Genomic DNA, 26347 nt, shown 5'->3' with positions numbered 1-26347 from the left:
GTGTCGACCCCCTCAGTGCGGACATCGGCACCGAGCGGGTCACCCAGCCAGCCGAACGATGATGTGTCGACCTGGTGCTCTGACGAGGCCGTGGACCAGTACTCGGACGCCTGCAGCTTATCGGTGATGGGCTGCAAATCAAGATCGAGATACTTGGTGAGGAATGATCCCACATCGATATTCTCGTTGTTTCCCAGGAGAGGCCAGGCATCTTTCGTGGAGGAAGCATAAATGTTCACATCAACAGCTACAGGCGATTGTTAGTGTATCAATCAACGATAAGACAAGGTGGACGCATACCCGAATGTCCATGTGTCGCCCATCCGATCTGAGCTCTTCTGCTCACAATGTCTGCGAACACATATTGGGGAGTGATTGGTGAGTCGGGGTCAAGCACGGCCCAAATCTCCTCCTCGGTGGCATCGGTAATGCCGAGATCCTTCTCCAGCAATTTCCGAACAAACTTCTTCTGTGCAGAGGAGTCGCTTTCATTGGTGAGGAAATCCTGGAGCTTCTTGTTCACGTATTCCGATGAGTGACTAGCGTTAGCTAGCACGCCAGGAAGCCACTTGTAATCCGGATAGGAAGCATGGAGCTGTCGCGCGGCAGCCAGACCGCCGGTCTCGTGGTCGGACGTGCTCACCACCACTCCAGGGGTAGAGTCCTTCTCAAGGAATTCCAAGACGGCCGCGAAAGCCTTGTCATAAGCCAACACCTCGTTGACCTGGGCAGCTGGGTCGTTTCCATGGCCAGCATGGTCGATGCGTGAACCCTCGATCATGAGGAAGAATCCCTTGTCACTGTCAGCAGTAGCCTCGCTGAGAGCCTTAAGCGCTGTGCGGGCCATCTCCTCCAAAGACGGGTACACGTCATTCTGGCTGCGACGGTCGATCTCAAAAGGAATGTCCTTCTCGGCGAACAGACCCAGAAGAGGCAACTTCACGTCTGCGCCTCCGTTCAGAGCATCGAATCCCTTCCGGTCGTTCAAGTAGTGGAATCCATTGGTCTCCGCCAACTCGATAAGGTCACGATCGTCAGCCCGGCAACTTCCTTCGGTCGAGTTGGGCAGGAAGTGGCACCGGCCCCCGCCCATGATGAGATCCACCACCCGGCCCAGAGGATGTTCGCCAATCTCCTGCTCCGCAATGCGATCTTCATACTGCCGAAGGTTGACGTGTGAAGCGAAGCAGGCTGGTGTCGCGTCGGTGATCCGAGTGGTCACCACCAGACCTGTCTTGTAGCCTGCGAGTGCGGCAGCCTCGAGAACTGTCCCACAAGGAGAGTGATCGGGGAGAACAGAGATGGCACCGTTGTAGCTCTTGAAGCCACAGGAGAATGCAGTGGCGCCCGCAGCGGAGTCGGTCACGAGGCTGGAACTCGACCGCGTCCTGGAGGTACCGATAATATGCTGGTCTAGGACGAGAATATCGTCAATCGGAAGCCCTTCGGTGTATTGCTTGTAGTTCCGGGTCATGGTGAGACTGGCCGGGCCCATGCCGTCTGACACCATGAAGATGAGGTTGCGCTTGCCGGTCGGCTTCCCCCCGGGGCCCCACGGGTGCTTGGAGTGATCATTGACTCGGCTGGCCTCGTGCTGATAGACAACAGACAGAACAATAACAGCGACGGTGGCCAGCAAGGCCCATGTGAAAAGACCAACGTCCTTCCAGAATGCCCAACTCCGGCCCTGATTGCGGTTGGTGCGTTCTCCGGTGAGCAGAGCGTCCTCTTCCTCGGCGTTGCGGACGGACGAACGATCGGAGGACGGGCGCGAGGCCAGGAGTGGCTCTTGTCGCGCCATGTTCCTGTGCTGTTGCCTCTAAAAGACAAAAGATAAATGTAGAATTGCGCAGTAGTGACAGTAGATCTGTATATTCAATGGAAATTGAGAAGGAGAGAAAGAAGAGAACAGGAGAGGGAAGAGGGAGACGGAAGTCACAGCTGCAAGAGCAACTCGGGGCAGCTGATAAGCAATCAATGGGCCAGCGTGACCCTGACTTGCTGTTTTGGGAATAGCTTCGTACGGGGGATCGACGTCACCGCCTCACTTTTATAGATTAGGTAAGTGTTATCCATGCGGCAGTCTCAAAGCTCTTTATCCATAATATACATACATTACCACAGAAGAATAAGAAGAAGATAAAGAGTAGAGAAAGAATACAAGCCTCTAGTAGATGTTCTACCCATCGCGTGCTAGTACCCTCTCACACAGGGTCGCACAGGGTACTGTTTTCCCAACCTGGTAATTTACAGCTATCAACCTCCATGTACCCGACCATCCACCATGAAAACCTCACCACAAGGTGATATGCGGTGCACAGTAATCTATCTTCTGACATTCCCCTTCCATCCGATCGGAACCATAGCCGCAGCGATCTCCGACACGCCTCTCTCGGTAGCAAGCAAATTGAACTGAGCCGCCGCATTGCGAGTGTCGGCCACTTCAACCCGCACGCCCAGGGAATTGAGATATTTCTTCGTCTCCGGCGATAGAGGGAAAACATATTCACCCATGCCAAGAATGAGGAGGTCTATTAGGGAGGGAGAACAAAGGACATTAGCGACACGCCTATCAATCTTAATTTCTTTTTTTTTTTTTTTTTTTTTTTCTCTGGCATACAGATGAACAAAAGACGTTATGACTTACCAGGACGAGGCCACACCAAATCTAATACACCCCAGACCTGCTCGTCGAGCTCGAATTGACTCTTCTTGTTGAGCATACCATCCCGGTGACCCCCGGGGGCTGCCTGCCACGGACGCCACGGGAACGCCTCTCCGCCCACGAGCATGACGCCGTCGCCACCAGTGATCTTCACCCCGTTGTTGAGGTGGAACCCGGTGTCCAGAGTGGCATCGACAGCCGTGGTCGGCGCGGGGATGTTGCCGAGGACATTGAGGGCGGCGAAGTCCGTCTGCGTGTCTTCCGTCGACTGAGGGCCGCGGTCGTGAGTCGAGGGCTTTGCGCTGTGGGCGCGAGGAATCATGCGGGTAGGGCGGGCATTGCTGCTGTTGTACCGCAGAGATGGGACCGAGAGGCCAAGTCGAGAGAGAGGCGAGCGAGAGCGGGATGTGAGCTGGGCACAGAAATTGACGCTGCGGTCGGCGAAGATAGAAGTGCGCAAGGCGCGCAGAAGCTGGGGTGATGGGCTGTGCATAGTGGTGGAGCTTCTGCTAAGACTCGCGGTGGGTGATGGTGAACCAGGGCTGTAAGTATTCGTGGCGCGATCTATCTTAAAGGATCAATCCCAAAGCACAAAATTTGGTCAACTGGCTTTTGGGGATAGTCGGGGAGTTCACAGGTCAGGACCGATAATGATGTTAACACAAAATACTGAAGCCGGTCTTTGAGCTCCGGTCTATTGAAACCTCCCCCGGCGTTGAAACGCCGCGCGGGCGCATAACTACCTTAACTATCTTTGGCAGGCGGTGGCCGCATCACCGATGATCCACGACTTCAATACGAGCCAATGGGCCGGCGGCCAATAGTAAGTTAACCTACCCCAGAACTGCTATGCACAAATACTCCAGACCCGTGACGCTTTATCTACCTAATTCCCGTACCACTGGTCGATCTACTCCGTAGCTTTGATGCGATCCTGAAAAACTCTTTTGTTTTAAGTACTATGTTGGCAACGTGCAACACATGAAGGAGTCAGCTAAATGCAGTTCGTCTAGCACGTTTCATTCACGGTTCCAAGCCCGTGACCTCATGCCGAACTAGGGGGCCAACTCGACGTCTCCCATGAGATGACAATGAAAGCAATGCCATACAAGTGGAAAATCGATAAGACGCCTCTGTATTTAAACGATTGTGTGGGACTGTATAACAAGTCGCTGGCCTCAAATCTGAATTACCAGAGTCTCGCGCATATTTCACGACAGTTGGTATAAGTGGAATGCGAGACAAGGACGAACGATGCCACCCGTAGTATTGACGCCGTACCATCTACAAAATGATTCAAGGCCCTCATCTTCGGCTTTCTTCCGTAGGCTTGTGTGTAGATTGACCCTGACTTGGTCGGCCTGCCGCGTCATGAGCGTTAGTGTTCCGATCCTCGTCAGACTGACTGGAGCTATCATCGCCAACAGCGCCCGACGTTGATGCACTACGCAAGCGTTGGGCGCGATCTTGTAGCACTTGAGCTTCGGCTGCGGCCCTCTGAGCCCGAATCTGCTTGCGCCACATGCTTGCGTAGCGGCCCTTCATAGCCAGCAGTTGATCGTGTGTGCCACGCTCAATAACCCGTCCTTCATGCAGAACTAGGATTTGGTCTGCCGTTGTAATCGTGCTCAGCCGATGAGCAATGACAAGCATGGTCCGACCGCGAGAAAGGCTAGCAAGCGCCCCTTGGATGTGCTCCTCCGTCTCGGTATCGAGAGCGGCGGTCGCCTCATCCAGAAGAATAATCCGCGGATTCTTGAGGATAGTGCGAGCAATGGCCACCCGTTGCTTCTCTCCTCCACTCAACCGTAGGCCACGCTCGCCGACTTTAGTGTTATATCCGTCCGGGAAGGACAGGATCTTGTCGTGGATGCTAGCCGCTCTACACGCTTCATATACCTCCTCGTCCGTAGCGTTCTGGTTAGCATATTTCAGGTTGTACATCAGTGTCTCATTGAAGAGGACAGTGTCCTGGGGCACAACGCCCATGTGCCGCCGAAGAGAGTCGATTGTTATACTTTCAACGTCGTGACCATCAACGCACATGCGACCGCGTTCAGCGTTGTAAAAGCGGAAAAGTAGTCGGAAGACTGTGGACTTCCCTCCGCCAGACTCACCCACCAAAGCCGTCGTGGTGCCTGGTTCACAGTGGAATGTGAGGCCATTCAGAGCCGGCTTCCGTGTGTCATACGAGAACTCAACATTCTCAAATGTGATCCGGCCGCTGCACACAGACAGAGGCCTTGCGCTGGGGCGGTCTACAACGGTAGGTTGTTCCCGGAAAAGCTCCAGCATTCGCTCTGAGTTGATAAGGGCGGACTGGATGGAACGGTAAAAGGTTCCAAAGAAATTGAGAGGCCCTTGCAACTGTGCCATGTACGTGAGCAATGACACAAACTGACCTACATCTCGCTGCCCCATGGACACCTGATATGCAGCGATAAAACAGGCAATGAGCAAGCCCAACATGAAGACAGTGTTCTGCGACGTGTTCATCAGATTGAGAGAAAAGAGAACATGATACTCGGCTCTTTGATAGTCTGACACGGCTTGGCGGTATCTGCCGAACTCATAGTCTTCTGCATTGAAGTATTTGACGGTTTCATAAGAGACCATCGAGTCATTCCTGTTGTATTATCGTCAGCTTCCGAAAACAGTGAGACTTTGGCTCAAGCTAGCCCTTACTTGACGGCATCCTCCTGTCTGGACTTATTAACCATTTCCCTTCGAATCTCCGCCCTCCACTGTGCCAAGCGCACTGTGACGTAAAGGTAGCAGAAAGTGATTATGGTGACCACGAGGGCGTAGTATGCATCGAAGAAAATCAGGAAGAAGACAATGGCCACGCAAAGATCGACCAGCATAGGGACAACTTGGAAGGTGACCTGCTCGAGGAATGTGTTGATCGAACTACCTTTGCTCAGCGCAGATAGCACCTCACCCGTCTTCTTTCCCAAGTGGAAATCGAGACTAAGGCCATGCACGTGTTCGAAAGCCGCGGTCGACAGCTCCATGTACGAGTATTGGCTCACAGGAATCCACAGATTTGAGCGCAGGGATCCGATTAGTCCCTGGTTGCCCTGCAACCATCGGTAGAGAATATACAAGCAGATCTCGAACCACGGAATCCTAAACTCGCCATCCTCTCTAGAGAGAATGTTCGTGATGACACCCACCTGATATGGGACAAGAACATTGACAATGCGCTGCAAAACGATTAAGACGAAACAAATGACCACCACAATCTGCAAACGGCGAGACTTGGACGGCCAGAGGTATGGAAAGAATAGGGAGTATCCACTCAAGTATTCCCACCAGCTTGTAGAAGGGACAGTGGTCGGGCGTACCCATGGATCGGTAGGCTTCGAGGGTTGAGCATGCCCATTCGTCGCACCATGGCCGTTTGTCGCACCATAGCCATCCCCATTCTCTACATTGTGGGCATCGAGTAGGCCCGTAGTCTCGGTAGAGCCGTTCGCATGGCTTCTTTCCCTCTTGGGATTGACGTTTATCGAATTCGCGATATAAGTCAGGACCATAGTGGCAAGGATGAGCACTCGGAAGCAATTGAAGACGACCCCTGTCACTTCCCATGGAGTTATCCCATGTCGGAGACGACCACCAATAGGATCTCCAACCACTGGTTCTCGATGGGGACCAGTGTAGATAGAGAGGGATGTGCCAAGAACACCGATTTCGATCGGGATTGCTATGAGCCATGGGACGAATTGAGCAAATGTCGGAGACGGATTCGTGTCCAACAGCGAGACGAGGATAATGGCATAGTCGAAGAATGACCCCACGACATATATCTATGGCGAATTAGAAGCTGGTTCGCAGGGCGGACAACACATGCGATTACAAAGGGAGCTCCACAGGATCAAAGCAGCGAACTTACCACAACGGACTGGCCGCACCACCAATGCTCCGATCTAGCGATGATGACATGCGACACATTCAGCGCGCCTTCTGCGACAATGGTCAACAGAATTCCTACTGAAGACCATTTGAAGAGCAGCTTCGCGTTTTCAGAAAATCGTTGAGATTTAAGTACGGTCATAGTGCTCCTTGACCGCTTGGGAAGCGGTCTCCCCCCCGGTCCGGTCTGCGCATTTTTGCTGTTGCGATTCACGTTCTTGGCTGCCAGGATAGAATTGGCAACAAACGAGGCGATGAAGACGAGGAGAAGGAGAATTGGAGATCCAGTACGAAGGTACCCCAGGAGTTCCCGGGTTGCATGATGAGTATCCATGGTGTGATGGATGTCCACTCAGTTACCGAGAGTTTTCTTTGGGAGTCTCAAGGTATTATTTCCATGACACTGCGACCGCGACCTTCTCTCCAGGGCGATGAATATAGATGACAGGCGGTCAGAGCTCGGAGGGCGGGCAAGTACTCGAGGTTCGTGGCGAATTGTGATCGGGGATTCGTCGAACGAAGGAAACCGGGAGTTGAACGAGAGCCGGCGGACACGTGGGAAGTAGTAAGGTTATGTCTGTCTTGTAATGTTCTATTAAATTTTAAAAGCAAAGGAATTCTTGACGCAAAAAGACAGGAAGAAGCGCAGATATGAGAATTGAAAGGGAAGAATTTTTTAGAAGGAAAAAAGGCGTGAAAGGTTTAGAAACTTAAAATGAGGAAAAAAAAGGGACTGTAATAGATACAGGAGAAGAAGAATACAGGTTGATTAAGCAAAGACTATAAAGAAGAGTAAAGGTTGGCAACGTGAGGTGTATGTTGCACCAATAGCTCTGATCATGCAAGAAACAAATTAGAAGAAGAGGAGGGGAGGGAGGGAAGGGAAGGGGAGGAGGGAAAAAAGGACAGGATAGACCAGAGGCACACGAGAGGAAAGGATCGTTGGATACAAATAGCAGCTTGACGAGAGGAAGATGGAATGACGGTGTGGATGCGGAAGAAGTCGAGAACCAGAACTGCACTAGCTTGGGTTTCTAAAGCTAGTTCCGTATTAAGCTTGGTTGGATCCGGAAGGCGAGGGGAAGGAAAATGATAATAATATCCAGCATTATTATTATTGTGATTATGTTTCCTTGGAGCGAAAAATAGAAAATTCGAAAAGGAAAAAAGAAGAAGAAAAAAACCAAAAAAAAGAAAGGCAAAACAACAGCAGAACAACGAGGGAAAGAAAGCAAAGAAGAACAGAAGGAATATCCGCCCTACGTACCTCGCTCCAACGGTCGTTTTCATTATTCCCGGCTGATCAGATGCAGGCAGCATCGGAGGTTTTCTTTCTCACCTGCGTTCTCTCTGTCTCTCTTAATACCTTTTCCTCCCACCATCCCCTCCTATGCGCAATTTAATGGTACGAGTCAAATTAAAATAGAAAGGGTGGGTGAGGGCCTACTCAATCAGAAAGGATAGATCATGGTCTGGAATGATCAAACTACAGGGTAGTACGTATTCCGTTTGTCTCTCCAGGATGTACCAGCAGTTGTAAACACCCGTCTGGTCGAATCCCGTGGAGGTGTAGAGATGTAGAGGTGTATTGAGGTGCATCATGCCCAATGAGAACAGGGGTTGGAATGAAGGTTCCCGTGTGTTGAAGGAAAAAAATCCACTCAAGGAGAGGGACAATAATCCCCAAGCACTACTCCATCGATTCAAGAAGAATGAGACAGCTAGTGGCGGATGAGGGGAGGAGGTAGGTTGGTAGGTTGGTAGGTTGGTAAGTCGGTAAGTACTCAGTAGAATAGATGGCACAAGTGCAAGTAACCGCCAACTTGATACATAAAAGACACCATGAGGCACACGCATGAGCTCCGCCGATGGCGACAAGCGAGAAGCAACTGGAGGGGGTCACTTGTAGGGGTATGTCATGACAGATCTCGATGGAGGAGGGCTTTGCGCAGATCGATGCGAGAAGGTAACAATGGAACGAGGACGAGGAGGACGAATGATGGAAGGCCTGAGCTGCCGCAGCAATTAACCGCTCGGGGATTCCCTGGAAAACTGGGTGCTGGGATGAAAGAGAAGTTCTCTGAGTGGTCTTTGACCCCGGTTGGAGCAAAGACACATCACGGCCCAGATGCCGGTCCATCAACTTTGACCCCTCCTCCTGCTGGTGCTGGTGCTGCTGAAAGATAAAGACCATGGCGCTCACAGGATGAAATACGGGCGGGATTGTCGATGGATCAAGGTCTTTCGAATGCAGGTGTTTTCGATGGAAGGATGCGTCGGTGGCTGGCAGGTTTTCAGGGACATCTATCGGTATGGATTAGTCTGGCTAAAATCAGATACTTAGATGAATACCATGTATACGAGTACAATGGTGAACGGCTATCAGAGTCCACTTTTGAGGTTAAATATATAAATTCATCTATTGATGCCGTTGTACCACTCATCCCATACATCGACGAGATGGACAGAAATGATAGAGGCAGTGCAGAAAAAAAAAAAAAAAACCCCCCTTCCATTCAAGCTACCAAAATAACCACGCATCAGCCGACTATAACCAAAGAGCAAGCGTCTCTGATGGTGCAGGGAGAAGGTGTTCTTCATCCGCGACAATTATGTGCATCCCTCACGATTTCGACGAGTCATTCGGTAACCGCCCCAGACTAGTTCCATTTTAGCTTGTCCCACCTTGAAGTCCCGAATGTCCGGATGATCTAAAACAACGCCTGGAATGTACAGCACCGGTCCATTGGAAAAGTGAGACAATGACATGGCCACCCAACAGCTTAATCTCGGATTTCCTGTCTCAACTTCCGCACCGCTCAACATGCATGGGAAGAGTCTGCCGATAGGCGGCGGTCGATTTAAGCACCTCCCTAGGGAAAAAAGTGAGAGGGTAAGACAACCATGATCATCATAGGCGGGTGTCGTAATTATGCTTGCAGGCTGGACAGGAACAATTCTTGATCCGATCGAACCCCATCGACTTGTGACTGCATACCGCCCTGAACCTGCATGCATCCCTTGTCTGCATCCATCCACACTACTCCGTACTATACAGAGAATGTTTTTTCCGCAACCAAGTCCCTCTTCCCTCCAAATATTTCTTTCCCGGCTTTCCTCTCGTTCTCAAGTGGCTGGATGGCCAATCGGAAGAGAGTTCTTGTTTGAGCTATCGTTCTGAAGGTTACATAAGCTAGTTTCAGTAAAATTGCTCCCATTATAGGCAGCAGGGTAGGTAGAGTTCTGGGTCAGATCGGGCGAAGGAATAAATTCGATGATACGGATACTGAAAGCTATAGATCAGTTTCCAGCCTGCAGAAAGGTAAGCAAACATAGCAAACTGATCGTACCGAGTTCCCTTCCGTACAGTTCCCAAGAACACCAAAATCAACAACAACCGAGCTAGCCCAGCTTATTGTAAGTCACATAGCTGCCCACCCCCATGACCATGTATATTGTACCGACCTCAACCTGCGCTACCTTTCGGGTAACTATCTTATTGCCACTGGTTACATAATAGCTCGCCCCCATCTTGGAGCTTCGGCTCTAAACCAATTCAGGTATCTCAATTCAGGTATCAAGCCGTGTCATCATCCATTGAACCGGCAGAATTCCATCCAAGGCGGTTTGTTGCTCCATTATTGCACTGTCCGCCTCACATTCCTGCACTACTACTACAATTACTTATTGCTGGTCCTCGACAGTATCACCTCAATATCCAATCACACTCATGATTTACCTTTGCTTCACAACATCCACCTTCATCTTGTTTCCTGGGTTGAAATCATAGTTCCGGGAATCAGCTGCCCCCCCTTCTCATCTTCCGCCTCCCCCTTTCGTTCTCCTTTGGCTTTCCCTTTCCAGGTTCCTTTCCCTTCCTATTCCCCACCTCTCTTCTGTGCATCACTCTTGTTTGTTCGTCCGGGGAAAAACCTTCACAGCCATGGAGCTCCAAACCTCATCCGATTAAGTCATGCATGACTGATCTCTGAGAGAGTCTCTGACCCTGGAAATCATGGCCGACTTCTCTCGATTGCCCCCCCGAGGCAACAACATCTCCCCAGCGCCGCCGCCTCCCCCACCTCCAGCTCCCGTGCAACAAAGTCACAAGTATTCCAACCGCGCGGCCAGTGCTTTGGCAAGATTTGCCCAGCCTTTTTTCTCCGGGTCTCGACCTCCCAGTCCGCATACGCAAAGTGGTCGTGCAGATCTATCTGCTGGTCCCCGTTCCACTAGGTCCAAGTCCTTGTATAGCTCTCCACTCCACTCTTTCCCCGCCCTTCCGACATACTGATTTCTCTCCCTCGCTCGTCTCTTGCCCTACTTCCCCCTTGCTTCTCTTTGTCCCGTTAGTGCTTTGGCTCTACCTAGTTATTTGGTTCTGATGACCGCGGTGACAGAAGCTCCAAGCACCTTGAAATGTGAGAAGTGAATGAATCTGACATCTTCCTTAGACCTGGTGCTTCTCAGACGATCTCTCATAAAACTGGGATTCCTATAGCTGCTCTAGATATATCTCCCCAGCGGACACATGCAGTTATCGGCGGCAAAGAGATTTTGAAAACGATCCGTGTCTCGCCTGATCACTCGTCCGAGGAATTCAATCTTCGCAGTGCAATTATTAGCTATTCTTCTACTCACCATGTCGGGAGTGGGCTTTCCGCTCGGCACAAAGACCAGCTGACGGTCAGAGATGTGAAATGGTCACATGGTGAGCATGACCAAATTATCGCCACCGCGGTGGCCAATGGGCGCATTGTTGTCTACGATCTGTATCGGACTGGCTTAGAATGCTGCCGGTTTCAGGGCCATAGCCGTCAAGTTCACCGTCTAGCCTTCAACCCATACCATTCATCATGGCTGTTGTCTGGAAGCCAGGACTCTTCGATCCGCATGTGGGATTTGCGGGCAGCATCGGCAGAACGGGGTGTCTTAGTATGTGGAAGCACGGAATTATTCAACGGTAACAGTGATGCCATCCGTGATATAAGATGGTCGCCGACCGACCGAGTCCTGTTTGCAACAGCCACAGATAGTGGAGCTATACAACTGTGGGATTGCCGCAAGACCAGTGCACCGTTGATGCGGATTACTGCTCATGATCGCCCCTGTTATTCGGTAGACTGGCATCCTGATGGAAAGCATCTCGTCAGCGGAGGCACAGACAGGCAAGTGAAGGTTTGGGATTTTTCCACATCAGCAGAAAGAAGACAGAAGCCGGCCTTTCAGTTTCGGACCCCTCAGGCTGTTCTCAATGTGCGCTGGCGGCCCCCATCATGGGCGAGGGAGCCGGAGGGTGCAGGTGATTGGCAGTCGTCGCAGGTAGTGACATCCTACGACAAGGAGGACCCCCGAGTTCATCTCTGGGATCTTCGCCGGCCCCATATTCCCTTCCGCGAGTTTGATCGTTACGACGCTCACGCCACCGATCTGCTTTGGCATTCGAAGGATCTGTTATGGACGGTGGGCGAAGCTGGCGCTTTTACCCAGACAGATGTTCGATATGCCCCTCAAGTGGTCAATCAACGGTCGACCTGTGCTGTTGCTTGGAGCCCAAGCGGAGAAGTGCTCGCCTTTGTCCAAAAGCGTCCTCGACGAAGTGCTCTAGGACCCAGCACGGCTGAGGCTGTAGGCCCTCGACAGGACGAGAGCAGCAGTGGGGAAGTCTTGAGTCAGAGCCCTGTGGACGATTCCCTTGATGACGCCCCGCTCACCTCGACGCGGCATCGATACAGTAAGTCAAGTAGTATTCGACCGTCTAAGTCCTTAGGCAGTACTCCCCCGAGTGCATCGGAGCTTGTTCCTATTCTCCCTCTAGAAAGGTTATTGTCCCAGCTCAAAACCCCAGAGATACGTCAGCTTGGGGTGGTCGGAGGGATCCCGGGAGCCACACTGGATCAGGATACATACCAGTATCTAGCTTCGCACTATCATCCTTTGCTCAATGAGCCTGATGTTCTTCCCAAGAATTCTATACATTCTCTGCTTGAATCACTTGGCCACAATGCCCAGTGCTCCGAAGACATATCTTTATTCAAGCTTGCTCAGACCTGGCGGGTCATCCAGTACGCTGTCATTCAGGAGCTTGAACTTAGGGCGAAGCAGCAGTCCCCCTCGGTCGATAAGGGACTTCGGGTCATAAAGAAACGATCGTCCAAAGAAGGGCCGGTTGCGGAAAAGCAGCGGACAATGGAAGACGGTCGGCAGGGCAAATTCAAGAACAAGCTGATCAAGAGCGTCATTGTGAGCGATACATCAAAGCATACTCTCACCGATACGGAGGGTGCTTCGACTATGACCACCCCGCTTGCGCAGCCCCTACCTGATTCCCCACTCGGGTCTCTGGATAGTTCAATATCGCACATGACATCCTTGAATGATACCACAGATATTCAGCCGCTTCCTGCCTCAGTCCTGAGTCCAAATATCGGGACAATGTCCTCAAACGATTGGTCTTCGGTATCGGACGTTGATCCACGGCCAATCCGCGATTTCCACGAGAGCCGAGAGCAAGCAAATGAAGGAGCCCATTTTGCGCCTGAAAGTTTACCACCTGATTTTTTGCGCCCTTCTGTAGCCCATGATTTGGCAGATGACCAGCGATCTGCGCCACGAGCCATAACTGGCAGGACAGACTGGCATATCAGGAAACCTGCGGGTATCTCAAAGGACCCCTCTGAAGTGGATGATTATGATTTGAAGATGGAGGACAAAAGAGCGGCAATCCGTGATTACAGGCTTCATCCAAAGAAAGTACTGACCTTGGAATCTCGGATGGAACCTGCCAAGCCCCCAACATTTCATCGCCAAGAGTCATCAGAAAGCTTCCCAATGTTCTCCGCATCAACAGAAAGCTCGCATCCTTCTAAGTACATGGGCACGTCTCTTACGTCTGCTGCAAGGCTTCATGATCCAGCGGGGACCGAGAGCCGAGGCGAGCAGGTGGAAATACCCATTTCGAGCAGTAACAGAACCAGGAGTAGAGGAGCATCCATTCTAAATCCTGACCTTGCGCATGAGACAGAAATGCTCAATAGCGAGTCGTTCGAGGAAGAGCTTCCAGGCTCTGATACTATTCATCTTGACCGGCCGTCTAGCCCCCCTCCGCTCCTCAAGGACAGCCAACCATTGGAGTCTCGTACTTTCGAGGTAAGGTCTCAAACATTGCCCAATGAGTGGAGTGCTCAGAGCACCTATGGAGTGTTGAAACAATTTTCGGATGTCAATATTCCAATCACTCCAGACACAACCACTAACAAGCCCTGGAGTGTTGAGCTACTGTTTAAGGAGGCGATCAGACATTATCATAGTGGCGCTGTTGTTGATATCCAGTCTGCTGCTCACCTGCTCCTAAAGTTGCGCGCTCTTTTTCAGGACTGCGACAAGATCCTTCCCAGCGAAGAGACTGAATTCATTCTCAAAGCCTACAACGAACAATTACTACGTCAGTTAATGTACATAGAGGCGGCCGAGCTCCGGCTCCTCTGCGTGCCGTCTTACCCAGCAGTGTACGAATATGCCCAGGCGGACACATACATGAACGTGTTCTGTTTCTCGTGCAAACGGCCATATGAGAACCCAAAAAGTGACAATGGGCGATGCTATCGCTGCAACACCCCACAGGATCCGTGTGCTATCTGTATGAGTATTGATCCTCCTCCAGAATGGGTCGCGGAGCTATCAATGTCCTCGGATCACCCTGATCTTGGATCAGGATCATCATGTACCTTGTCCGCTTCGCATTTCTCCTTGGAAACAGAATCTATACCTCAATACGAGTTACAGCAAATGGACGCTGTGTTCTCCGAAAATTCTCAGCCGCGTCGGCCCAGAGGAGCCACTCTCTGGACGTGGTGTCAAGGCTGTGGCCACGGAGGACATTTAGCTTGCATCAGTACCTGGCTGAGTGATGTATCCATCAGCGAGGGTGGCTGCGCGACCCCTGGGTGTATGCATGACTGTGGTCCAGGGCCCCGCCGTGAACACAACCGGTTTGTCTTGCTAGAGGAATCCAAGAAACGAGATTCCGCCGGTCGCAAAGCAGGTGCAGGCTTTGTCAAACGAGATACGTGGGCTAAGGGGGAAAGCAGGGCCGTGGAGAAAGTGCGTGGTATGTTGGGGGTTGGTGCTTCAGCTGGAAGCGCTTCGACCACAGCTACCACCAGCGCTGGGCCCAGTGGAGCCTCCTCTACCACGATGTCTCCTAAAAAGGTGCGACTAGTGACACCTAGTGAACAAGGGAAGCCGCGGCGAAGTGGCCATCGGACAAGCTTTGGTGGCAGCGGCAGTGGGCTGAGCAATTGATACTGAATCTATCCATAGTAGCGACTGACGCGATTAATCGGCAGAGGGCTGAGCCAATCCGTCCTTCTTTCCATGTTTCTGTCTGTCGTCTCATCTTGTAAGGTGGGACTTTAGCACCCAGCCTCGATATGCCAGGGAACAGAAGTCCCAACGGGTCGATAATGATGACTGTACATAATATAATACGCCCACAGTGTAGTAGTAATGTGGATGACCCAATGTGGTCTTCCTGTCATTGCCCTATCCAAGATACAACTTCTTATTAACCAGGACAAAACTGTGTCCTGTGATTTCAGCATATGTTAGTAGTCCCCGGAAAGCCAACTTCAAAATCTTCGTTTCTTCTTCGCTGGAGCTTTGGCCTTCGCCTCAAGTTGTCGTTTCAATTCATCCCGCTTCCTGTCGGCCCGCTGCTGTTCACTCTCTTTCTTTTGTTCCGCGGGTGGAGTCAATTTAGGCTTTTGTTCCTGAGCTACGGAACGGGCTGCTCGCGGGGGTGCTAGTTCTGTAGTGGCTCCTTCGGATGCATCATCCGAGTTTTCGGATTTGGCAGATGACGCAGCATCTGTTGGTGGCTGAGATTCCGCAGTGCGCTTAGTGGAGCGTGCGACACCTCCGATTACCCCCAACCGGCCGGTCTGTTTGGGCGGGGCCTGGGTCCCTGACTTAGATGGCTGGTCTGATGTTGGTTGAAAGGGTTGCCGATTTGAAGATGATGGCAGAGATGGTTGGTGCTCTTTCTTCTTGCCGCCTATGACCCCAAGGCCGCGCTTGACTGGTGCTGGTGCTGGTGCCTTCAGTTTCGATGGTGGAGGCGGGGCAAGGTCATCATCTCCGTCCGTCTCAGAGGCGGTTGCGTCGCTATCTGTCACTCTGGGGGGAGGTACTGGTGGCTTAGCTCTCCGTTCTGGGATGTCAACCTCCGAAGTAGAAGAGGGCGGTGTCTTCTCGTTCGACTGTGGTCTCTTCCTGCCTCCGATTACACCAAGGCCACCACCTTTAAAAGGCCTCTGTACTGCTGGATGCTCTGACCTTGACGGGGATCTCATCTCGTGTCGTTTTGAGCTTGGCTCTGCACCAGGGCTTGGACTTAACGCTTTGGCTGTGGTGCGTCTCAGATGCGGCGGTGTCTCTTGTCGCTAAGGCGAGAAAAGATAGTGAACGCTGAACTGCCTAGAAAAGCCGAGTGGATCGTAAGAACATACCTCAAATTCGTCGTCGTCGTCGTCATCCTCATTTCCACTGTCAGTGTCAGTCTCAAGACTACCATCGAACGGGCGCTTGTCTACGGCAGGCTTCCGGGGCTCATTGTCGGAACACGAGTCCACGACCGCAGTTGAGAGCTGCTTCCACCATCCGTCTGCTGGTGCAGTGAGGATTCGCAGTCTGTCGGCATCACTGACCCTGGAGCCGGTGGCTTCAGTGGCAAAATTGGCCGCGGAGCTGAGCTCGGGAAAGGATATATTGGTCTCGCGAATCCAGGAGTCCTTGTCGAATGGCTCGACCCCTTTGATGTATTTGGCAGTATGCGACAGCATTGTGTCTTTCTGTCCCGGACGATGAACGGAGACGCCAGGAAAGATGGTGCCAATGTCGATACCCAGGGCTTCGAGCTTGTCGAATAGCTTCCCTAGGACCCAGTCTTTCTTCATGAGCTGGTCGATCAGAACCTTTTCCCGTGATTGCCAGACGGCTTCAGCTTTCACCAGCGGCAAGAGCAGCTGGTCAGTGGCCGCTGAATGAGGGTCCTGGGATAAGCAGAACCTCCATCGGAGAGGTTGGAGCGGAGCCGGGAGCTTTGTTGTTGTGAGCAGGTGTAGGTTCGCACCCTCTGAGCCCCGGCTGAGCGCAGCACTATGCCCAGAAGAATCATGATGCAGCGCCTCTTCTATCTTCTGTAGGAGCACTGTGAACTGGTCATCATCCTCACTGGGGTCGATGGTGGTGCCGTCTTCATCTGCTCGTCGCAGTATAGATTTGCGATCCAAATGTTCAGACCATATGTATGTAAGATCGGTGATATACAGCCCATATCCATCCCCAGTGAAGGTAAATTGACACAAGAGAGTGGGGACACTGCCAGAGAATGAGACATGCAGTCTCTGCCATTTCGAAGGCATTTTGACCTCAACTGGTTGGGTTTGTTTTAGAAGGGTAGGTTGAGAAGTAAGAGCCGCGATTTAAGGCATCAGCAGCGGGTTGGTAGGCGATAGACTAGATGCACGTGCTGATAGAGAAGGTTTGCCGCGGCGATCGATTGACCTTCCTGGTGCGGGAACCTGTCAACCCGATCTCTTGAGTCTGGACTGTCCGATAACAGTGCAACTTGGAAAGCCTGCTCCTCATTTGACAACCACTGAATAACTCTGTTCGTTCTTCTTCTTCTTTTCTCTTTTACCATTGTATACACACGAGAGATCCGGTGATTCTTAAATCCCCCGACAGAATGTCGTCGCGATTCCCCGAGCGAGCAAGCTCGAAGCGAAGCCGTTCTCGCTCCCCGTCGCGTCATCCTCAGAAGCACCCACGCCGATATGACGAGAGAGACCAGCAATACGACTCCAGCAGGACCTGGAGAGGCGAAGAAAGTCGTCCGTCGCAGTCGCGACCGCGGAATATGAAGGACCAGGTGCGGCTCAATCAACTTCAGGAAGATGAGCAGGTCCGAGAATGGGTGGCGCAGGAGGACATCTTCGTTCTCAAGCAGGCCAAAAAAAAAGCAGAGATCCGGGTGAAGGAAGGCAGAGCCAAGCCAATTGATTGGCTTACTGTTACTCTACGGGTAATCGATCCTACGAGGAACCCTCTCGATGATGAAATCGCCGATTCGGAGCTTGATCTGGTGGACCCCGACGGTGTCTTTGAAGGACTGTCGCCGGCACAGTTGCTGGATCTGGAGAAGGATATTGATACTTTTTTGAGTCTGGAGAAGAACTCGCAGAACAGGGAGTTCTGGAAGGTAGGAGGTCTCCTTTGGCCTTAATGTTGTTCAGATGATGCTAACCACTGTCTCTTCTGACACAGACGATGAAGGTCATCTGTCGAGATCGCCAAAAGATCACCGGGCCGGAAGGTCGTGCGCTCAGCTCCGTGGCTTCCGACATCAATCGGTTGCTGAGTCCTAAGTCCTACGAACAACTTCAGACACTCGAGGTGCAGGTTAGGAGAAAGTTGGATTCGAACGAACCCATCGACACAGACTACTGGGAAGAACTTCTGCGCAGTCTCACTGTTTGGAAAGCTCGCGCCAAGCTGAAGAAAGTGTTCCAAGATGTCATAGATGAGAGAGTTAAAGGGCTGCGCACACAACAGTGCGAGGAGGCCGAATCCGTGCGAGCGAAGCTCGCTCCGCTGGCTCCGTTTATCCGGGCCCCCTCTGGGAGTGACGCTCAACCCGATCATCATGACTTTGAAGGCCTCGATCCGGACCCATTACTTCAGGTTCGCCCAGAGGACAAATTACTGGAGATTGTCGATGAAAGTGCTTTTCTTGGTCAAGTGGTAAGTCAAATTGCACTATACATTATATCAACCCCATGAAAGACTGATGCTTACACTATATAGGCCCGGGATCGACAAAAGATCTTGAAGATGGGATTTGTGCCGCTGCGCCAGCGACATGCGGAGAAGCCTTCGGCTCTTCCTCTGAACCAAGCAACAAACATGCCAGTTTCTAGCGCCTTAACCAGGTTCTCGGCCGTTCCCAACGATGACTTTTCTCAGGCGACAAAAGCCCTCTATGAACGCGAGCTGGCGAAGGGGGTGAGTGAAAACGAGGAGATCTTCACAGGCGAGGAAGCTGTAAGCTCCGGCGCCCAACCTTTGTGGGCAGGCAAGTATCGTCCCCGCAAGCCGCGGTACTTCAACCGCGTTCAGATGGGCTACGAGTGGAACAAATACAACCAAACTCACTATGACCATGACAACCCACCCCCGAAAGTCGTTCAGGGCTACAAGTTCAACATTTTCTACCCAGATCTGATTGACAAGACCAAAGCCCCGACCTACCGCATCGAGCGGGAAAATGGCCGCAAGCGCGGTCAGTCCTTTGCAGAAGCAGGGGAAGAAGATACTTGTCTCATTCGTTTTATGGCCGGTCCACCGTATGAAGACATCGCCTTTCGCATTGTGGATAAGGAGTGGGATTACAGTGCCAAGCGAGAACGCGGTTTCAAGAGTACTTTCGACAAAGTACGTTGCATCCCCCTATTGTCATACAAAGAAAATGAGAACTGACGGTGTCGGCAGGGAATTCTGCAATTACATTTTCAATTTAAGCGGGTGAGTCGAGTCCCTGACTGACGTCTCATACCGCTGCTATACTAACTCGAGTATCCAGATCTACTACCGGAAGTAGAACCAAGGCTATTCTCGGAGTTCCGGCGGTATGGAACGCACAGAAAATCCTAGCGTATGCCAGAGGTCTGGGTTCCACAGGGACGAATTCGTCCGCGTACAGCGAAGAGCCGTTCTCGCTCTTCTGATTGGACTGCAAACTTAATCCATCTGATCACGTATTGATCACGTATTGGACTCTATCCCAGCCAAGTTACGACGTATCATATCCGATCTCAAGCTACTACATGATCCGGCTCGCAGATCGTGGTCTCCACTCATGGGATACCTGGCGATGCTTAATTACACCGCACTCGAGATCTGTGTATACTCGGTCAGAAACGCTCCCGTGCCTGGACTCCTGGCAGCAGAGGCTCCCCCACCCTAGGCAGCGCTGGTGTATATCACGTGCAACGAATCAGCATCGGAGCTGGGGACCTTATGCTTCCCTCGCATGGTTGTTGTGGAATTGAGAATGGTGGTAACACTGATGCGGCTTTTGGGAAACATTGTGTATCGTTCTAGGATTCCAGCTGGACGGGGGAACCGGGAGAAGCAGTGGTGTACCTAGTATCTGCAGGACAAGTCTCTAAAAACGAGGGGTTATCTCCAATTCTGAGAAAAACTCTGCAGCTAATTTTTGTGTACCATTCTATTAGTTAGTGCAATTGTTTTTTTCTCTTGGTTCTGGTTTTTTTTTTTTTTGTTTTTCGCTTTTGGTGGATGGTAGAATGTATCTGCAGGTTTCCGGTATCGCCATTCTCAAAAGTCGTGCATGACCCCGGCCTATTTGGCGCGGTAGGCCACCTAGGGACCGCTATCGCAAGCCTCCTCGGCTCAGATCTAGCCTCCGTTTGGGCATTCGTGATTTCATAGTCTTCGACAGCAAGTGGACTAGAATGCCAGTTCGGTTTCACAATCTGATGGGGGGTGACTCCCGCGGTTGTCAATGCAGCTACATTTTCAACACATGGTAGAACAGGTTGGCTGGTAGACTATTATAACATTCTGATGCCTTCCTGGCTAATGTCCACTGCTTCCCCCTTGGGCTTTGGAAGAGGCGATTCTTGACATCTGGTTCAAGCTCATCCTTGCTTCAAAGGACTAGAGATGTGCAAAGACTGACTGATCGTAAACCTGCAAAAGAAGGAAAAGGGTTAGTAGGAGACAAAATTAGACATACCGAGGGAGAGGCTGATATTGCAGACAGACTTCGAAAAGAAGAAAAAGAAAAGAAGAGGAGAGAAGAGAGCAAAAAGACCAAGCTCGTACTGTACATTATGAGCTGGCATTGTCTTTTGCCTCACAGCTTCAATTGCAAGATCGGGCTCCCTTCCTCTCAGTGGTCACACGTCTTATTTAATTTTTTTTTTCTGATTTATTCGAAGGCCCTTTTGGAGCCAACCCCTCCTAGCCCTCCTTTCCTTTGTTCAGAAAGAACCCTTTATTTTGCAGCAAGCTACTTGAGGGGACTCGAGAAGCAAGGGTGTCGTTGAAGTCTCAATAAATTTATATAATATTTTTATTCCTCTGTGAAGCTACACTTCTTCTCATGTTACTCTGAACTAGTCATTGACCCAGCTCTCATCACAGACTGCGTTCATCCTGGCTGATACTACTAGTACAAACACAAGCACAAGCACATTATGGATCGTTTCTATCCCTCTCCTCCTCTCAGCTCCCACCCGAACTCACTTCCATTCGGCCGGGCTTCTTCTCAGATTGAGCCTGCGAGACAAACAGTGACCCCTCCCTCATCAGTAACAGATGGCGCTCGGTTGATCCCTTCTCACCATGTCTATCCCTGCTCAGCAATCGAGAATTGGACGAGTTCCCATTCCGGCAATTCAGACACGGCGATGTCTCACCACCACCATCATCAACAACAACATCATTATCATAACTCGCCTCTATGGAAGGCTCCGCTATACCGGCCCTCTACTTCACAATCCGACTCTTCATCTGAGGGCGAAGTGTCAAGTCTCTTTCCGACTCACGGCATTGAGTCTTCCGAGTGGTCATCGCCTTCCACCGCGCCCAGTTGCTCGGAGTCCAAACCAGTAAAGCTCGAACCAGGGCGCAGTTATGAAAGCACCAAAAATTTTCTGCTCTGGTCGCGGACGCCAGAGACCCAGCAACCTGGATGCTCGCTTGAATCCGGCACCTATTCCGTACCTTTTCAGATAGCTGCACCGTATCCAACACGGCCAGATACATTTAAAACGGCTTGTCCTACCCCACGGTTGCCACCACCGTCACTGGCTTTTCCAAGCTCCGGTCGTCGTTCGTTCCTACCTGACAAGGTGAAGACCCATGCAAACAGACCAGGGTTTCACCATGAGGAGCCACGACCTAGTCCTGACGACATCGGGGAGGAGGCAAACTCGGAGGCCCCATATTCCTGCCTTATCGAGAAAGCTCTCCTCGAGGCTCCCGATAAGAAGCTTACGCTTCAGGATATCTACAGCTGGTTTGAGAAGCGCACAGCAAAAGGAAAGGATCGTTCTTCCAAAGGCTGGCAGAACAGTGTCCGCCACAACCTCTCGATGAATGCGGTAGGTGATGCTACTTCGCGATACTCCACGATCGCCTGTGCTGTTTGTTTCAGGCCCTTGGTCTTGTCCGATGGCTGACACGGTGCATCTTCCAATAGGGGTTTGAAGCTGTTCGAGAGGAGCAACCCGGTAAGAAGCCCCAGAACTACTGGCGCCTAACGGAAGAAGCCATCAAATATGGCGTCCAGTCCACCACGCGGTACCGAAAGCAAGCGAGTAACAAAAAGACATCGAGCTCAGACCCACCAGCACCCCAGCGCCAGCGGTCAGGGGCGAAAGGAGGGAAAGCTACGAAGATTAAGGCCAAGCTCCGTGGGTGCCCATCAGGCCAAGATGAGCTGCGAAAGGACAACTGTCGGCGTGAGATCACACAACCACCACTAGGAAAAATAGCCTGTAGTCATGGTTATCCGTCCACTACCACAATAACACCACCCGCGACGGCGTCCGTGATATCATCCTTTCATGTGTCAGCGCCCGTGACACGGTTATCTACCGAGTCATTCGACCTGAGCAATGCTGTTGGTTGTGCAGATCACTCCTCATTCTATATAATGACAGGACAGGGATCGGGAACGGAGTGTCTAACAATGGAGAATGGTTATCCGGGATGGGGGGTACACACTTCGTTTTTCTGCCGGGCTGATGACCGGGCCTGGGATTACGGCGGATCTTCACCTAGGGCAATAGGAGGATGGAGTAATTAGATAGCGTCGTTAGCGAATGGCCCATAGAAATTTCGGAATATACTGTACGAACTGTTCATTGAATGGTCTGGCCATGTTTGAACCATGCATTCCTCCCTGTTCAATGCTCTCATAGACAATAGGCTGTTTCTTTCCTACTAGGTATCATGTGTGCCTCCTCACTGCAGGAGCTGATGGGCAACACACAAGTGTGGCGTCCCGGAACTGGTTTGATTACTTTTCACTGGCTGTCTAATCCTTCCTTCCCGATTAAGATATATGGCCAGCTTACCTTAGTATCCGTGATCTTACTCCCTACTACTCAATCCTTTCCCTACTACAGCCTGTCTGCCATACGTGGCTTGGAGAGCATGGTGGCCTGCACGTCATGATAAGATGATTGAAGGCCATTCCGAGTCCATGGCTGTAGCCCGATATGCCATCATTTTCTAATTTCGCATGAGTGATCGAACTCCCATGGCCAGTATCCTGCAACAAAACAACTCAATGTGTCACTTCTTCCAAGACAAATCAGGGATCAGGCAGAGATCGGTGCTCGAATCGAGCCCCCTCCCACCCCCGTTTCTATCATAGCTCACAGCCTGTCCCAAAAAATCTACTGTTGATTACATCCAAATCTGCATGTATGCATGGCGTACACCTCTGAACACTAGGTATTTTTTTTTAGTGACTCTCACCATCTAGATGCTTTCATTTCACTAATCATAATCAGTGAAGCTGGACTAATGCAGTAACTCCCGTGGGCCTTTGTTAGAGCAAAACTTCTGCTTCTCATGTTTCGACCAGTCCTGAGACCACCTTTTTTTTTGCCTATTCAGGAGTGGGGAAGGGCAAGGGGAAGGCAAAGGGAAGAAGAGCAGCTATTCGCATTCTTCTTCATACCCCGTACCTAGTCCCTCTCTGTAGTGTTGAGTGTACCAATTCTTTCCCCTTTCCATCCTCATCTCACTCCAAACTCCTAGGTACCGCTACCTGCCCGTTTTTTGCCGGTTGTCCCCACCACCTCCTACGAACGAGTATGCTCGAGAACTGTTGCTTTCATGGTTTCATGGTCGCCTGCGGGACGAAGACGAGCTATATGAAAGCGTGCGTTAGGTCCAGTACCCGGCTGTCATAGTCCGATCTGGGTTTCACCGGGCGGCTTCCCTGCCTCGCCAATCAACCGGGACAATAATATCCACTTCAGCCTTTTCTTCTTCTAAGAAATTGTCGATGCTCATATAGCTAGCACGGGACGGTACGGCAAGCAGCATCTGGCTTACCGGCTTTCGCCGGACTGGCAGCATCCAATCCCGATTTGACAATGTGTCAAAGATCCGTCCTTCGGTACCTAAGGCACTCACACGCCCAATCTGACACTTCTCACTTCCTTATCCACTTTTCTGAACCAGAATTAGCGTATGAAATATCAAGGATCACTGCCACCAAATGCCATGGTTGGGGGACAACCCGCTCTCCGATCTTTTTACAAGCAAGGCGGAGTGGACTGAAATACTCTGGCTAGGGCAACATCGACTGAGCATCTTCTTTCGTCCTGCTTTTCCAACAAGCCCAAGATCCTTGAAGCTACGGAGGAAGTCAGGACTTCAGAGAGAGCTGTTGAGCTGCGACCCGTATGGAGGGTGCGATGGGCCTACCGCGCTGGAATATAGATGCTACTAACTAAAACTACTGACTAGACTAGCTCTAATGACTCTCGGATAGTGGAGCCATCGTAAGGCCCGATCATTTCGTCTGCGTATTCCACCCTACAACATGGTGGGCAGACGGTGGTATCGGCAACGTTGCCCTTCACAATGGTCCCGACTGGCTAATCAGCAATAGCAAAAAGCGAGAAGGGTTGCCCGTGGCTTGATCGGCCGGATGGTGGAAATATTCCAAGAGTAATCCATGCATGTCTACACCATCCTGCACACACACACACACATCAGGCCTGCTACTGGATTGGATCTCGGCCTTCTTCCTTGTCTCCTGTCTCATCCGAGTGCCGACATGTGGGTAAAAAATGATACTCGTAGTCTATACACCACTTCCCCGAATGTTATGATGGGACTAAAGTACCTTTTACTATCTTTAGGATAGCGCGGTGATATTGGGGTCGCAGACCAACGCTAAGCTGGCCGTAGCCGAACTAGGGCGTTTCGTCTATGCTGGACAGTAAGTTAGTAAATTTAGTCTCAATTCTCGCCTCCTAAATTTAGGCTTAACGATTTAATTTTCTTTCTTTGTAATAGGTTTTGGTTTCTTCTTCTCAAGAGCGCAAGTGCTCCATTAGTACTTTTGCCCTAGCTTCTTGTTACCACACAGCGTACTGATGCTTTGATACTATATCCAGGCTACGAGGGGCCAGACGGGACTTGTTCGAATAGGGAGCGAAAGTATAGGTATTCTTGAAGTTGACAGGCTGGGGAAAAAGCACGTCCTGTAGCTCAAGGTCTTCTTGGCCATTCCCCGCTCTTACTTAATATCTGTAGTTCTTTCCCTCCAGCCACGGGGCGTTGAGTACGCTGACTCAGGGCATTTCATGTCCCGAAGAATTTGACACGAACGATGTGAATGCATCCAACCGCGAACGCTTCGCTCGCGGATGCACGTTTTAGTCTAAAGGTAAAAAATATATGATCAACAGCAGTGGCAAAAGGATTCGGATCACGGGCCCTTTGCCGATCTACCCACTCTTTCTGAATTCTTCTCAATCAGCAAGATTACCTTTCTTGTTATCTGTGAGTTGATGAAATGTGGAGTCCCATATCACAACTCTGATCTCATAAGATTGACGGTTCACCATGACCATGGTGGTGTGAAAAAGATCCGGACGACATCTCAGTCTCCGAGCAAGCTGGGCAGCTCCCACCTTTCGTCATGCTGCTTCAGCTGGATTCATCCTTTGTCATCAGGTCACCTGTCGCCGTTCACTAGGACAGTTCCTCCTCTCATAGATGGATCTGGACAGTGGCACCGTACTTGTGAGAAGATAAGCATGTACTGGTACTTTCAAACTCACTGGCGGCAGCCGGCAAATGGGGTCAGTACAGCAAACTACTACTGTACATCAACTGTACCCCGTTCTAGCTTGGGATGGTTGATTGCCTTCCTCTTCTGCTTCGCTTTGGAGGTTTCTCGGTCCAATCTCCGACATATTGGAGATGCAACGCGTAAGTTTAGTAGTGCCCGCTCCCCTCTTTCTTGCTAAATTAGGGTAAGATTGCTTGTCCATTGCCCATCCCTGATTTCATGCCCTGCCCCACCCCCTCCCTGTTTCCTTTGTCTCCGACCAAAGGAAGCTAACAATAATACAAAGCACTTAGTCGAAGTCACATCGATGGCGTGTATCCAGCTGGTTGGCGGTAAACCGACAATTATTCGCCAGGACAGAATGTCTAGCACTAAGCACCTACCTAGCACCTACCTAGCACCTACCTAGTCAATTCATTCTCTCCTCCCCGAGTCAACATGCTGAGTGTCCGATCCAGTACTAGTCGCAACAGGCTATTGTATCCGACCAATGACCGCTGTGTCTTGGATTTGGCCTGCCGATGCACCCCGACTATCATACAACGATTGCGTCTTCCTTATGGGCACAGAGGGAGGAAAAAGAAATCTGAACCGGGCAGTCTCAAGTTTGACGGAGGATGAACGCTATCAAGTGGCGGTGGGAGATTGGCTTGTGGCCCAGCCTGGTGCTTATCTCCTTCCTTCTTAGATGAAGCTCCGAAGACCTGAGACTGCACCTCCATCAGCTCTTTCACCGCTGGATAGGAAGGTTGCAGAATCTTACAGTATTGCATTGGCGCAAGGTGCGGGAAAGGCATGGATGAGAGCAATGTGCTCAAGTGTCATCCAGGATTTGACTACGGTTATTC

General features: G+C 51.1%; 10 protein-coding genes across 10 annotated transcripts; 4 read left to right on the top strand and 6 right to left on the bottom strand.

Annotated features, from left to right (window-relative positions):
• Positions 1 to 108: 108 nt before the first annotated feature.
• BO82DRAFT_352451 (alkaline phosphatase) lies at positions 109 to 1927 on the bottom strand. The gene has a single exon (XM_025634689.1). It carries the CDS (start codon positions 1799 to 1801, stop codon positions 269 to 271), a length of 1533 nt encoding a protein of 510 aa, XP_025494259.1. The 5' UTR covers positions 1802 to 1927; the 3' UTR covers positions 109 to 268.
• A 163-nt stretch (positions 1928 to 2090) lies between these two features.
• BO82DRAFT_430524 (Mth938-like domain-containing protein) lies at positions 2091 to 3340 on the bottom strand. Its single transcript, XM_025640627.1, has 2 exons — positions 2648 to 3340; positions 2091 to 2531 (listed from the first exon to the last, which is right to left on the bottom strand). Exons 1-2 carry the CDS (start codon positions 3156 to 3158, stop codon positions 2326 to 2328), a joined length of 717 nt encoding a protein of 238 aa, XP_025494258.1. The 5' UTR covers positions 3159 to 3340; the 3' UTR covers positions 2091 to 2325.
• A 389-nt stretch (positions 3341 to 3729) lies between these two features.
• hmt1 (putative vacuolar ABC heavy metal transporter (Hmt1)) lies at positions 3730 to 7168 on the bottom strand. Its single transcript, XM_025632572.1, has 3 exons — positions 6564 to 7168; positions 5351 to 6477; positions 3730 to 5291 (listed from the first exon to the last, which is right to left on the bottom strand). The coding sequence occupies exons 1-3, from the start codon at positions 6915 to 6917 to the stop codon at positions 3971 to 3973; spliced, it is 2802 nt and encodes a 933-aa protein (XP_025494257.1). The 5' UTR covers positions 6918 to 7168; the 3' UTR covers positions 3730 to 3970.
• BO82DRAFT_31616 (uncharacterized protein) lies at positions 7169 to 8088 on the bottom strand. Its single transcript, XM_025632570.1, has one exon. It carries the CDS (start codon positions 7901 to 7903, stop codon positions 7421 to 7423), a length of 483 nt encoding a protein of 160 aa, XP_025494256.1. The 5' UTR covers positions 7904 to 8088; the 3' UTR covers positions 7169 to 7420.
• Positions 8089 to 8985, bottom strand: BO82DRAFT_31615 (uncharacterized protein). The gene has a single exon (XM_025632569.1). The coding sequence runs from the start codon at positions 8775 to 8777 to the stop codon at positions 8274 to 8276; it is 504 nt and encodes a 167-aa protein (XP_025494255.1). The 5' UTR covers positions 8778 to 8985; the 3' UTR covers positions 8089 to 8273.
• A 1250-nt stretch (positions 8986 to 10235) lies between these two features.
• Positions 10236 to 15098, top strand: BO82DRAFT_352447 (WD repeat protein). The gene is made up of 2 exons (XM_025634688.1): positions 10236 to 10831; positions 11038 to 15098. Exons 1-2 carry the CDS (start codon positions 10599 to 10601, stop codon positions 14885 to 14887), a joined length of 4083 nt encoding a protein of 1360 aa, XP_025494254.1. The 5' UTR covers positions 10236 to 10598; the 3' UTR covers positions 14888 to 15098.
• Positions 15099 to 15213: 115 nt separating this feature from the next.
• BO82DRAFT_430521 (uncharacterized protein) lies at positions 15214 to 17037 on the bottom strand (the record flags this gene model as incomplete). The annotated part of the gene is made up of 2 exons (XM_025640626.1): positions 16093 to 17037; positions 15214 to 16026 (listed from the first exon to the last, which is right to left on the bottom strand). Exons 1-2 carry the CDS (start codon positions 17005 to 17007, stop codon positions 15214 to 15216), a joined length of 1728 nt encoding a protein of 575 aa, XP_025494253.1. The 5' UTR covers positions 17008 to 17037.
• A 296-nt stretch (positions 17038 to 17333) lies between these two features.
• BO82DRAFT_372839 (splicing factor cactin) lies at positions 17334 to 19244 on the top strand (the record flags this gene model as incomplete). Its single annotated transcript, XM_025637336.1, has 5 exons — positions 17334 to 17846; positions 17912 to 18388; positions 18452 to 19078; positions 19136 to 19168; positions 19227 to 19244. The coding sequence occupies 5 exons, from the start codon at positions 17334 to 17336 to the stop codon at positions 19242 to 19244; spliced, it is 1668 nt and encodes a 555-aa protein (XP_025494252.1).
• A 1624-nt stretch (positions 19245 to 20868) lies between these two features.
• Positions 20869 to 22484, top strand: BO82DRAFT_410784 (uncharacterized protein; the record flags this gene model as incomplete). Its single annotated transcript, XM_025639773.1, has 2 exons — positions 20869 to 21777; positions 21876 to 22484. The coding sequence occupies 2 exons, from the start codon at positions 20869 to 20871 to the stop codon at positions 22482 to 22484; spliced, it is 1518 nt and encodes a 505-aa protein (XP_025494251.1).
• Positions 22485 to 23787: 1303 nt separating this feature from the next.
• On the top strand, positions 23788 to 25084 carry BO82DRAFT_362924 (uncharacterized protein; the record flags this gene model as incomplete). The annotated part of the gene is made up of 7 exons (XM_025636871.1): positions 23788 to 23882; positions 23989 to 24106; positions 24164 to 24198; positions 24416 to 24482; positions 24562 to 24641; positions 24719 to 24758; positions 24959 to 25084. The coding sequence occupies 7 exons, from the start codon at positions 23788 to 23790 to the stop codon at positions 25082 to 25084; spliced, it is 561 nt and encodes a 186-aa protein (XP_025494250.1).
• Between the last annotated feature and the right edge of the window lie 1263 nt (positions 25085 to 26347).

Source organism: Aspergillus uvarum, assembly GCF_003184745.1.
Source record: "Aspergillus uvarum CBS 121591 unplaced genomic scaffold BO82scaffold_13, whole genome shotgun sequence".
NCBI classification, from domain to species: domain Eukaryota; kingdom Fungi; phylum Ascomycota; class Eurotiomycetes; order Eurotiales; family Aspergillaceae; genus Aspergillus; species Aspergillus uvarum.
This window is presented reverse-complemented; position numbering and strand designations above follow the sequence as displayed.

Excerpts from the sequence above, each read along its gene's own strand:
- BO82DRAFT_31616 (XM_025632570.1), bottom strand. The coding sequence starts at position 7,903 with ATGCTGCCTGCATCTGATCAGCCGGGAATAATGAAAACGACCGTTGGA.
- BO82DRAFT_430524 (XM_025640627.1), bottom strand. The coding sequence starts at position 3,158 with ATGCACAGCCCATCACCCCAGCTTCTGCGCGCCTTGCGCACTTCTATC. Across the intron at positions 2,532-2,647 it reads TTTGGTGTGGCCTCGTCCTG|ACCTCCTCATTCTTGGCATG; the intron begins GTAAGTCATAAC and ends CCTCCCTAATAG.
- BO82DRAFT_352451 (XM_025634689.1), bottom strand. The coding sequence starts at position 1,801 with ATGGCGCGACAAGAGCCACTCCTGGCCTCGCGCCCGTCCTCCGATCGT.
- BO82DRAFT_352447 (XM_025634688.1), top strand. The coding sequence starts at position 10,599 with ATGGCCGACTTCTCTCGATTGCCCCCCCGAGGCAACAACATCTCCCCA. Across the intron at positions 10,832-11,037 it reads TCCACTAGGTCCAAGTCCTT|ACCTGGTGCTTCTCAGACGA; the intron begins GTATAGCTCTCC and ends CATCTTCCTTAG.
- BO82DRAFT_31615 (XM_025632569.1), bottom strand. The coding sequence starts at position 8,777 with ATGGTCTTTATCTTTCAGCAGCACCAGCACCAGCAGGAGGAGGGGTCA.
- hmt1 (XM_025632572.1), bottom strand. The coding sequence starts at position 6,917 with ATGGATACTCATCATGCAACCCGGGAACTCCTGGGGTACCTTCGTACT. Across the intron at positions 6,478-6,563 it reads GGTGCGGCCAGTCCGTTGTG|ATATATGTCGTGGGGTCATT; the intron begins GTAAGTTCGCTG and ends AATTCGCCATAG. Across the intron at positions 5,292-5,350 it reads AGACAGGAGGATGCCGTCAA|GAATGACTCGATGGTCTCTT; the intron begins GTAAGGGCTAGC and ends ATAATACAACAG.